General features: G+C 37.2%; 1 protein-coding gene across 1 annotated transcript in view; it reads left to right on the top strand.

Annotated features, from left to right (window-relative positions):
- Positions 1 to 4,379, top strand: part of LOC140235842 (uncharacterized) — a 42,172-nt gene extending 37,793 nt beyond the window's left edge. The window contains 1 exon segment of the mRNA XM_072315840.1: positions 4,248 to 4,379. Within this exon segment, the coding sequence (XP_072171941.1) occupies positions 4,248 to 4,379 (132 nt within the window).
- Positions 4,380 to 13,410: the final 9,031 nt, after the last annotated feature.

Raw genomic sequence — 13,410 nt, forward strand, 5'->3', positions numbered from 1 at the left:
TGTATGTCTGTTGTATCACAAAACATCTTACCTTATAAAATTTTCTCAATAAAGCCTAAAAATATAAGGAGATATTAGTATTTTTCTCCATAAACCATAACTGCAGACTGTTCAGTCTGAAAACATTTTTATTATAACTATTGTTCACATTCCGTGTATTTAACAATACTTAACAATTATACGGATTCAAATTTTTACAGTGGTTGTTTCTATCCCAAACTCACATTTTAAAATCATTTAAAAAAAGCACTAATCCCAAGTTTTTGTTTCATCTACAAATGGTAAATTATGCCTTTAAGGGGTGAAGGGTCAGTGTCCTATTCCCAAATTTCTCTCTTGAGCAATATATCTCGAATGCTACTCTGCTTGACTTTCCAATAAGAATCGGGCAGAAGCTGATGAGGACTATCAAGGGTCAAATGTCGGGCCTGATTCTAATCCTTAAAAGCATTATTTACCATTTGCAGATGAAACAAAAACCCAGCTTTAGTGCTTCAAAATAATCTAAAATGTGAGTTAGGGATAGAAACAACCAATGTAAAAATGTTTATCAGTATAATCAATATTAAGTATTGCTAAATATATAAAATGTGAACAATAGTTAAAATAAACTTGTTTCTAGAATAAACTGACTGCACTTATTGTTTATTGACTAAAATAGTGATATCTCCTTCTATGTTAGACTTTATTGCGAAATTCTTATATGGTAGGATGGTTTGTGATACAACTGTCCTACTTATAGGCATAAAATTGTTAAATCACTGCTCCCAGTGGGAAACAAAACTTTAAGCGACAAAACAATAGATTTTCATCTTTGTGTGTATGTGTGTGTGTGTGTGTGCGCGTGCACATTGTGATAATTATGGTCAACAGTGCTTTAAAGGGATCGTGTAGTTTTGGTTGAGACCTAATTTCAGGTTTCTAACCTTTTTTGGTGAGATAGTGAGAAACCTCTTATGAAATATGAAAGAACATGTAATTCCATGAGGAATTCAATGTTTTTGTTTGATGAAAATTGTTTTTGAAATGGCTGAGATATCCAAAACAGAGCGAGTGGGACCCACCTTTTATTACGATCGCTTTGTTTTACTTTGTTTTTGGATGTTTCAGTTATTCCAAACCCAATTTTCATCAAATAAACTTTGAATTCCTCTTAAAGTCGTATGCTCTCTACTATTTCATAAGTGTGTTTTTTTTTTTTTGTATCTCGCAAAAAGTTAAAAGCCCAATTCTCATCTCCACCAATACTGTACCATCCCTTTAAAGGGCAGGGGAAAAAAGGGTAAAGTTCTTCGATATTGGTTCTTCGATATTTCAAGAATGACAGTATTACATGACAGTTGGACTTGACGTAAGTTGAGTAAGTTGATGAATATTTTACAGAATTTATGGTTAATTAATGAAAAGGCATGCAAAAAGTGTCCAAAAATAATAATGTCAATCAGGGCAAATTATGCAGTAATTTACAACATAATGCGCTGAAGTGTGTTGAAACTTTCAAAGTCTGTGAGTTATGTTTGTGATTCCATTTTATAAAATCAGAATAGAAAAAGATAAAGTTTTGTTATCATAAGGAGCTTTTGAAGTTGCAAGAAAAAATATCTGAAATGATATTTTCGCAAGGCCGGAACTGCCCATTATGTATACACAAGCTCTATTAAACTTAAAATCTTATATGAACAACAAACTGGATTTTATTTTTGTTGATGAATAGATTTAATTGTGTGCATATGAGTAATACAAAGAGGGTATAGCCAGCCGACTGGAAGCTTAACGTTTGATTGGAATAGTGTTGGTCATTTGAAACCTGCAGGCGATACACGTACCTCTTGTATTGTGGGAAGGGTCCTGATCCCCAAGAGAGTGTTGTTGTAACTGGATGGAGATTTGGGCATTATAGTTTTAAGAATCACCGTTGTGGACAGCCACTTCTGTTTATTTTGTATTTGTTTTTTAATTTTGTATTTTTTTTTCTTTTCCTACGATTATTATTATTTGTGTGTGTGTGGGGAGGGGGGGGGGGAGGGGGAGCGGATTCACGAAATCATTGCGATATATATCAGGGTCATGATTTCCATTAAAAAAGATGCCCTCTACGATCAGTTATCGCTATTAAATGAACGGAGGGGGGGGGGGGAGCGGATTCACGAAATCATTGCGATATATATCAGGGTCATGATTTCCATTAAAAAAGATGCCCTCTACGATCAGTTATCGCTATTAAATGAACAACATTGTGTAGGTGTCCTTGACTTTCTGTTCCCCTTGGCTTTTTTTTAAATATTGTTAATCATCAGTGTGCCACGTTTATTTCCTCTATGGTCCATAATATTATGTATGTGTGTGAAATTTGTGCTTATTTGACTCATTAGCCCAGAAAGGGTGAAACCGATGCACACTCGCTATTAACCCTTTCAATATCTGGACATCATTTTGGAAATAGTTTAAGTGGCAATGGTCGTGATAAAGTTAATTTGTATTTTAAAGGTACTAGCCCACATTTGCAAACCCACGAAAATCAAAACTGCATAAAACAGGTCCAATATGACTTCAAGTACAAGTTATAACAGTAACATACCACACCTGTAGCTCTTTGTCTATACCATTCGATAAAAGAGAGAAAATCATCGTTTTAAAATCAATTTTCAAACCGGGTCAACCCGACCCAAAATCGAATTACGAGCGCGGGCTAGCTACACACATTAACTTACACATGTATCGCATGCATGTAGTACGTGCGTGGACCGGAGCTAGCGAGCGTTTTTATACGCATGCATACGGTGCATTTTCACTTATTTTTATGAAAGTAATGGACTAATTGGAACGAAATTTTGCACAGGTGTTACTACAATCATACCTAAACTCCATGCTAACTATGAGACCAATTGCTGCAGGTTTACAAATGTGGGCTAATACCTTTAAGGCGTGGACACAGACCAGTGACAATTTTTCTGTTGACTTGCCATGTATGTCTGTCCTTGGCAGAGTTCGCTGTCTTTTCGACAGAAGATTTTTATTTTTATTTATTTATTTATTTTTTTTTTTAGCGTTTTAAGTAACTGGTATTATGCTTAGAATCGTTCACACGACATTATCTCTTCGGAGGAATAATGTGAATGAAATCCATTTGTAAGTATGCAATTACAGAAGATGTTTCGATGCCCGATATCGATCTTTCACTTTGCAAATGCATCACCCGTGATTGTTAAAGCTTTAATGTTAATCCACTGGATGATGTAAAGAGATTTAGCGCTTAGGATACAATTCGTATTAGTCGTAGCGTGTGGTGTGGTAATATCTCTTCCTTAACTGCTTAAGACCTGCTGCAAGAAAGATAAATTGATTTTCATAAATCCAGTGAGAGGCAATATATTTCATAATTTTGTGATGTTATTTTTTTTTTCACCAACAGCTCACTTCGAAATCCGCAAAAAGCGTTTTGAATCACCAGTTCATTAGATTATCAAAGAGGGGGCAGTAATTACAGTAGAAAGGTGAGGAAGGTTCCCTCCCCATTTAACCCGTATAGATCTTAAAGCTGATGTTAATGTTTCGAGCTCCAAACAATCGTGGGTTTGCTCTGATAGGGAAAAGAGATTTGGGGGATTACTGGCCACACGATATGATCTAAACTGATGGCGTCTTTCTCTAAAGTACGAATGAAATGCAGACTCTCTCTCGAGGGGTTATACTTTGTGGTTCAACTAGTCAATCACCTACCTTTCTGTGAACCCCTTTGTATGGCGAAAGGTCTCTTGTGTGGCGAAGAGATTGTACGGATCTGAACGAATTCGTGCTCGAGGACATTTTTAGAGCTCCGACAATGAATAGCGAACCTTGGTAATGGGAATTTCATTTTCTAAGCTTTGTACATAATAATCAGATATTGATAACGTTAAGATTTGAACACGAATACAGTACCCTTAAACCCTCGCCTCCACATGCATGCACCGTATTTGTTTTCTTAATGACTCTTTCGTGAAGATAATATCGACAGGTAGAGGGGAAACTTTGGACATTTTAAAGCGTTCTACTACAACAATGACAACACTCGGCTTTTTGTTAGCGAGGTCTGTGTACTATCCCTTCCTACCACGGGCGACTGTACGTCACATGATGGGCCAATGATATTTCAGTGTACATTGTACTAGACCGGAATGGCTTTTAGTGATGACTGCTCCGCTATGACGTAACATTCATTTTGAAACTACATGCATCTTCCTTTGTGTGTTGTCGTCTTTCCCCAGGTCGTTGATCTCCACCAGAGTCCTGTCTTCTCAAGTCCCGAGGTCGAACTGGTCTCGCTCGGAGCGACGTCGCCGACCAGCACGCTGAACATCGGCGCGATGCAGCTCGATGACCTTTTACCTCTTGTGTAGCCCACCCGCACCGAGATCCTGAGACACAATCGAATGGTATAGTGGAACCTCGTTAAAATGAAGTCGCACATGTATAACAAACACTCCAGTAACCAGGTGATTTTGCATGTCCCAACTCGTTATATTTCTTTGTTGTTGAAGGGTTTTTTTTGGTACTCTTATATGGTTTAAAACCTGATGTAGCAAGGTAATTGGCATGATTTTCAGGTCCTTGTTACAACGTCCTTGTAATAACAACAGAATGTTGTCATAAAAATACATGTACAATGTACATAGTTGTACTTACAGAAGTATAAATAGTGTGCACCTGCATTACTTCACGGTCAATAAATATGAATGAATGTAATATCCGTCGTTTCCAGATATTTCTTGATTATACATATACAATGTATGTCACAGTCATTTGAGGAGAGCAGCTCACGTAATACACAGAAGAGTCTAGTATAGTACATGTGTTCCAAAAGTACATATAGTGTAGTATGCCAATAAATGTAGTGTTGGAAAGTATTTCCACCGGTATGTTCAGTATTTTAGGTTACACCCCATTAGGTCACAAAATGTCATACAAGACAATTGCTTGTACATATTAGCTTCATTTTGAAATTAAAAAAAAAAAACAATCAACTCTGTCAAATCAATATTTGACGCAAAAGCAGATAATCGTCATGTTACTTGCACTGTGTGCTTTAGAAAATATTATGCTCGACTTTTACGTACATAGCAAATCAGGTTACTGATGGTAAATTGCGAATACTGTACATGTATTGCCATTGTCATGTTCAGGTACCACTCAACTCCATAGTTTGCGATTCTTTAATTTTGATATGTGTAATCATCTTTTTAATGTATCGATTATAATCACCTCAACGGTAACTTTTGATGTTGAATCTTTTGTTGACAGCATTACGTAATGGTTGGACGTACCATATCTCTATTACTATTCCAGTTTTCATATCAGAAGTACACCTTATGTTAATATTTTCCTACTCTTTTCTTCATCACATTCTACAACTCAATATTTGGAATACAATTGCTCCCGCGGTATGTTATGCTTGAAATAATCCGAAACAATTTTCAAATTCAGGTGCAAGTTTCTTCACTTTGTCTCCCTCTACAAATTAAATTTGTTAAGATCGCAACTGCTGATCTGTACTGAGCCTGGTGGTAGTGTCGCTGCCCGGAAATCAGTAGATGACAGGTTCGAGTCCCACTGGTTCCTTTTTTCCGACATGTTTGTTAATTTACAGATCAGCAGTTGCGATCTGAACAAATTTAATTTGTAGAGGGAGACAAAGTGAAGAAACTTGCACCTGAACCCCCCCCCCCTGAATAACATACAGTATTCCCTTCAATTTTCAAATTCCTCATGTCCCTGTGGAGGGTCTTGATATTAGCGGTCACCACCAATGACTGTACAGGTTCATTGACCTTCACGGTTGAATTGAAGTACGGTCCTTTATGTATTGTGCTAGCGAGAGCTTTACACTGAGGGATATTGTTGTGCTCAGTATGCAATATGAAGACAATACATGTAGATAAGTAGTGTTTTCTTCCGTATGTATGGAAGTGGTGATATCCAGAAGGCATGTATACGTGTATTTCAAAGAATGCAATCTTTGATAGTTGTAGCTCCTGGTATATATTGTAATTGTTCGAATTTCCTTGTGCAATACTTGAGACATAGCAATTGAATGGACGTAGTATGGAAAGAATATACTCGGTACATAAATTGGTAGCTTTGTGTATTGTGGTTAAGATCTGATAGTGTAGCGTATGAAAAGTGTATGTTATGCGTTGTATGTCCGTTTATAGATTTTTAGTTGTCCTATCAGACTGTAATTCAGGACGTTTGATGATATTGTCATAATGATGCTTGCTAATGGCAAAGGGAAAGTGATGGTGCAATTTACTATTCCCCCTCCGACTTCATATTAATAGGGTTTTCATGAATTATATCCAAATAATCATGTAGTGAAAAATGATATTAGAGTAATTATAGTCAACTTCGCCCTAGTCGAATCCATACTAAGCGGCGAAAGTTATTCGATTTACGCATTAGAATTAATACATGTTTATCCGGCCTAAAAGTGTCTTCTACTTAACCAAAATTTCGACTTGTTAGAGGTTGACTGTGATGGTGAGCTTACTGTACTTCCTTACTTGTCCGAGGAGTCTGCGGACACCCTTTAATTCTTCAATAAACGTTCATTGCATTTTACTGCTGTATATTGTACCTATTTACATTCACAAGCATTTCATTTAACTTCAGAGCTAAATGCAAGTGCAATTACAGAAGACCTATACAGGCGATTCCCGTTATAACGTTTTCTTTCGTTATATCGGAATTTTCTTATACATGTAGCTGAACAATAAAATGTACAAAGGTATATAATTGATAATTTTCGGACCTAAATTTTTAACCTCCGTTGTATCGAAAATATCGTTATAAACGTGTTCGTTATAACGGGAGAGCACCAAGTATAGTCTCTGGACATGGAACGACGGTGCGCGATGATTTCTTTGAAATCCTAGTAGAATTATACTTGCCTGTTATAGTCCTACTTGAAGATCGTTTTAATGATTTCCTTTGGCTCTGGGCATAACATGTTCGCAATATAGCTGAAGTCTTGTTGGCGACTTTGTTAGAATTACAGTTGTGCATTGTATAAGACGCAGTTAGAATTGCGACTAAAAGCTCGCTGTAAACGAACGCCTCTTTATACCCGACCTCGCTATAACGCGTTTTTATGCGTTTAAGTCGTTATTTTGTAACATGGTGTCAATACACAATTAAATACTTTCAGTAGCATGCACATTTTTGTCTAATTTTAGCAGCAAATTATTTTCAACTTTTGTAATGTATATGTTAAGGTTAACAACACGATGCCAGTAACTTTTATTGAAGGACTCATCTACCTTCTTCTCTTGATGCATTCCATTTGTTTGTTTGTTTTTTTCATTTGGCAACAACACTTAAAGGGGATGGCTAGTTACCGATCAGTGGGAATCAGTGGGAATGCTGAGGGCTGATTGTTCCAATCCTTGTGGGATTCATTTAAGAGTACATTATATATCTACTGTTGTGTGAAAATTATTTGCTTCAGAACGGTCTCATATTCAAATAATGTGCAGATTAATGCCCCGTCACTGACCAGGCACGCTAACCTGGAAACATTAAACTGCACATTACTTGAATATGAAACCATTCTGAAGCAAATAATTCTCACACAACAATAGATATATAATATACTCTTAAATGAATCCCACAAGGATTGGAACAATCATCCTCCAGCATTCCCACTGATTCCCACTGATCAGTTACTAGCCATCCCCTTTAATAAAGGTTGTTGCATTTAGTGTAGTTGTATAAGAAACTATGTCGTGTCTGTTGAAATGAATTGTACTTATGTGATGATCGAACTACATACACACCTATGTGCATGTCAAGCGCTTTTTGTTATCGGAAGCAAATCACATAGGCTCTATAGGGGTTTATTGTAATTATGGTCTCACAATAGTTTTGGAAAGGAACAATCTATGTATAAATTATGTACACCTGTATCATGGAGCTAGCTCCATGCCTGTATTAAAAGGATTACACGTGTAGACAGGAGTAGAACTATAGAATGATTGCCTATACAGGTACTTATAAATTGAAGTTTTCTATACTTGAGGAATCAATCATTTAGTAAAGTACCATATACGGTACATTGTAAAGCAGAAGGAATTATTTTCCTATTTGATACTGATACGGAAGTCGTATACACTTGTTATATTGTAAAGAAGCATTGATTTTAATTTGTGACAACATGATTATCACATATTATAGGAACGATAGAAATTGCATAATTATATACCGTGTACCCTCCCCAGCTTATCTGGAACTTTCTTATGTCCACAAAATATATTTTTCTCTTTTGCTCCTTATTTACAATGAAGTGAACGATTGTGATATTTCTTCTCCTTACTCTGTCTAAAATCTAAAGGAGTACATGTACGATAAACCTGAATTATCTTTGTGTTAATTTAAGACATTACTTTGTATATGACAGTAAATGCAATGCAATTGCGACTTATCAACAAAGGAAGAGAGAGAGAGAAAAAAAAATTTCATCAGACACAGAATACATTTGTGCAAAACGTGATACAATGTATTATAGTTTGATATGTATGCAATACATGTAAAGACTTCGATGAACATTATACGGTAGATTCGCTTGGTATACCGGACCGAGTAATGCCACGTGATGTTGAAATATCGCAGATGACTAAGATGTGAATTCACTAAATGTAATGTCCGCATCTTCTTCTTTTTTTTTTCTTTATAAGATGTGTACACGAAAGTCAGCTTCGTAATAAAAATGAAATGCACGCAAATCACACCTGCTTGATTGCCTTATAGCTTTTCTGTACGTAAACATTTTGCTGATACAATTTAGCGAAATGAATGAGATTTCCTTCCACTGCGCAGACCATATTCGAATCAGAAATGAAAACTAACCTGCGCAAATCTGTATCTTCTCACAACTTTCTGTTGTTGAGTCAATGACTTAATGTACCTTAACTTCAAACCAAATAACTGGCGAGTCAAAGGAAATTAAAAGCGTCATTGCCCATACCTGTCCGGCTTACACTCAGTGATGAATCGCAATTAAAAACACTCTCATTATCATTATTATTTTTAATAAAGGATAAATATCGCGATTTTACGCCAACCTTTGAAGAGATGTTGATGAGTGGTATCGATATTTGAATTGAAAGGCAATTACTCGGCCTATTCTCCCTTCAAGCCGAAATAAAAGTGCACAATGACCAACAATCATATAAGCATGGGCCTCTCGCACCATTTGTCCTATGTTTCATAATGAACAACGCCTTGTTTCTAGGCTACAAGTGATCCACCCATGAACAGGCGTCGACGACCATGACCTACGTTCGTTTATTTTCCTCTTTCTTGCTCCCAAAAGCTAGCCAAACTCGCGGGTTTTGCAGCTTCATTTTGAGTCCAAACACCACTCTTGTTATGTTTCCAAACACGAGGTGCTAGAAATCCCACGCAAAAAAGGGGAGAAAAGGGAAAATTTTCAGCCATTCTATTTTCTTCTTTGTGAACACAGGAAAAACGAGGAGAAAAAAGGGACTCTTTCTCTTTTGTCGCTCCGCATACGAGAAAACAGATTGTTGTAAGGCTCTATCACAGAGAGTACGAAAGGTTTAACACTATTGGGATTTCAGACTTGAAGTGAGCTTGGATTAGTTGTTACATCCGATGCAGGCATTCCACTTTAGGGTGACAGTGTCCGGAACCCCAAGGATATGGCTAGGCACATACTCTGTCATCTTTAACTCTCCGATTAGCGCCAACCTTATGAGATACGGTAGCACATAATATTTTGATGACGCATAGATGCGTCAGGATTATTTGTTTACACTTCCCGTTTTTGAGAACATCGGCAGTTGGGTATCACTTCCCAACGTCCTGGAAAAGAAAAGGGAAAAAAACCCCTAAAATGACCTCTGGACTTTGTACTTAATCTTTTTTTCCTTTTTTTTTTTCGCGGTTTTAATTTACAAAGAAGATCCAATTGGCCTTTCAAAATGCAACAAGCCAATATCTAATGCAAAGAACACCTAAAAAAAAAAGACTCAAAAGAGGGACACATCAGGTATGAAAATCGCTGCAACCCTGACACAAAACTTATTACAAGGTCGCACCCCCAGGGACTGTTGTTCGTAAGTACCTTTGTGACACCAATACCAATACCAAAGATACTACAGCACCAGACGATAGATCGTAACTTTGCGAAAATGACATTTGCAAAGTGGTGATCAGTTGCCATGTTGATTATCCCATTTTCCTCTATTATGATATATAAATAGATTTCACTATATTATAGTCATCTCCATAACTACATTGTATAAAGAAAATATGATCATGATAACGATAATGATGATAATAATCATCGGTCATAAATCAGAACAGACTCGGATTTAACAGCGTGAATAGATTTCACACTGTGTTCAAACAGACTTAAATGCATATTCTCGTCATTACCTTCAGCTGTCGTCCTCATCACGCCGCCTCAGCGTCAACGTAATGAGGTCTTTTCGATCCGCTCGAAGTAAACTGTGTGACGATGATATCACATGAGCTGTGGTGTGTTTTTTTTTTTCACAGGAAGTTTACATATCAATAGAAATGTTCTGTTTTACACTGAATTAACGATTCATAATGTGTTCACAATGTTAAATGCTCGAATTTAACAGCGCGAATAGATTTCACACTGTGTTCAAACAGACTTAAATGCATATTCTCGTCATTACCTTCAGAGCTATCATCCTCTTCACTCGGCCTCATCGTCAACGCAATAAGGTCTTGTCAATCCCTGCTGGAAAGAACACAGCGTCCCACAGTGTGAACACATTTTGAACACAGTGTGAAATCTATTCACACCGTTTAATTCGAGAGTTTTAACACGTTAAACAGACAATACAGTGCTATGTGAACTCTGTGAAATCATCTTCATTCTGCTAAATTCAAGCGTTTTAACATTGTAAAGACATTGTGAATAATCAATTTGCAGTGTAAAATAGATCGATACTGAGTGAGTTCTCTGAAAAACCACGCCACGAGTAGTGTGAAATACTCTTCACTGTTAAATGAACATTTTAACATTTTGAACACATTGTGAATCAGCAATTCTCAGTGTGAAACAGAACACTAAATATATGTGAACTCTGTGAAAAACCACACCACAGCTTGTGTGAAATCCTTTTCACACTTTAATTCGAGGGTTTTCACAGTATGTGAAAACATTGTGGGACACTGTGTTCTTTACAGCAGGGATATCACGCCACTCTCATCACGAAATAACATTTCACAAGAGCATGAATGATGAAAATCACATTTTTGATCCATACACAACGTGTTTTGGTGCTGGCGTTATGAAATACGTCATTGAGGTTACTCCACCATCAAAACTACAATACAATTTGTACTTTGATAATTCAACTTTGAATCCTACGCATCGCTACATCACAAACCTCTCAATCTTCACTGCGTCTATACTAACCCGTAAAATAGCTACATATAAAATTATAACACGATCCCCGTGAATCGTGTCCTATTTCGGTAATCCTTGCTTTGACTAGCTCTGCCAGATTTATCGTCGATGACATGAGATTTGCAGGAAAATACAAAATAGTATCCCTGAATCATTAGTTTATCCTGATTTCCAACAACAATCGTCACAACATGATAACTGAAGACATAAATGCCAGGTTGACAACATCCATCCACTCATCTTCATGACCATGACCTTCATCTTCGATATCTTCACAGCATTTCGCAATCTCATAGTTGTCATCGGGTGCACGTCACAAGACCGACACCCATGAGTTGTACAGCTCACGAGTCATATAGCCCATGAGTTCGACACTAAGCTAAGAAGGCCCACGAGACTGACGCATTGAGCCCCGTGTTGTATCTGTCGAACTCGTGGGCTGTTTTTAACTATGATAAAGTGTCGAACCCATGGGCTGTATGACTCGTGAGCTGTATGACTCGTGGACCTGTTTTTAATGTCGAACTCATGGGCTGTATGACTCGTGGGCGTCGGTCTTGTGGGATGACCCCAGCATGTCATCAACAGGATATCACGGTAAATTCATTGAGTCCTCGTTATGAACAGGTATTCATTCAATCACTTTCGTTGCCATCAGCATGATCAATATTTATTAGTATTCATTGCATTATCAGAATTCACATCCTCTGCGTTTCTTTTTGTAGCATCTCATACTTTTCCATTTCATATCTTCATCCATATCTTCATAATCTCTGGCATAACAAACTCTCGCTGTAACAAAGTTGAGCCTTGTTAGCTGAAAGTTTCTTTGAATTATACTGTTTTTTTATTGTTTTTTTTTTTTTTTTTTTGGTTATACTGAGAATTCAGTACAGTATATGTATGTGTCTTTGGTCTCTCAAACGGTTTTTAAATGCTGCCAAGACTTAAATACTCAGTGCCATGTTTAAGAAATGGGATTCTGTGATCAGCAACGCTGCCTGATTCTTCAACTCACACAATGGCTTGGATGAACTGGCCGTTGGATGGACTTTTCAACAAGAATAGGGGTTACCGTGATGGTAAATTGAAAAAGAAATATATACACACGCCACATTTTTATTGTTCTCGTGCTGTTCATTAGCCCACTCAATATAAAACTTTTATTTCCCATCAAATACCGAAAGGAATGAATGCCTTTTTTTTTTCGTCGTGAGCATCTTCATCATCATTGCCACAGTCTAGAATTTCGTCACCAGTGGCGCTGTTATACGTTCCAGAAACAATCACGTTGCGCGCTTTACCTATGCGCGTATAGCCAGTCGCTTAATACGTAAAGGTATTTTAATAATATCTGCTCCAGTAGTTCCAACATAACAAAATCTAAAATTAAAAATCGTAAAGCAGGAAAAGAACAACTTTTCTAGATTCAATCAGATTTTTTTTTTCAATAGTCTTTACTTCATCTATTATATTTATTTCAACTTTCTGTTTGTTGTTCTCTATGAGGGAAAGCTGTATGAATCAAGTTTCGTGTTTGTTTATCAGGACTGCACTTTTGAGTTTCCTCTCTTGAGATTAAACACTCACATGTGGGAATCGTTTCTCAATTGTTCAGATGTCGCTCAAGTCTGTCGATTTAACCAACCAGCGATCACTCTTCCGTGCAGGTGAAAAGGGGGAAAAGTAAAGTCTGCGGTTCCATCAACCTTTTTCCGTTCTTCATTTCCTCTTTTAAGAGTTGTATGAATATAGTCCGGATGTTTTCACAGCGGCGAAAATTTCGATACTCTGTTTCAATTTTCCTTGCCTTTAATGGTATTGTACGCACTTCCACTCCCCACCGTCTCTCTCTCTCTCTCTCTCCCCCCTATCATCTCTCTTCCTCTCTCTTCTCATTCTTAATGGGGTTGGGGGAGGGGGTACCGTGGTATAGTGGATTGGACTGTTGGCTTTGAAACATAGGT

Source organism: Diadema setosum, chromosome 12 (assembly GCF_964275005.1).
Source record: "Diadema setosum chromosome 12, eeDiaSeto1, whole genome shotgun sequence".
NCBI classification, from domain to species: Eukaryota; Metazoa; Echinodermata; class Echinoidea; order Diadematoida; family Diadematidae; genus Diadema; species Diadema setosum.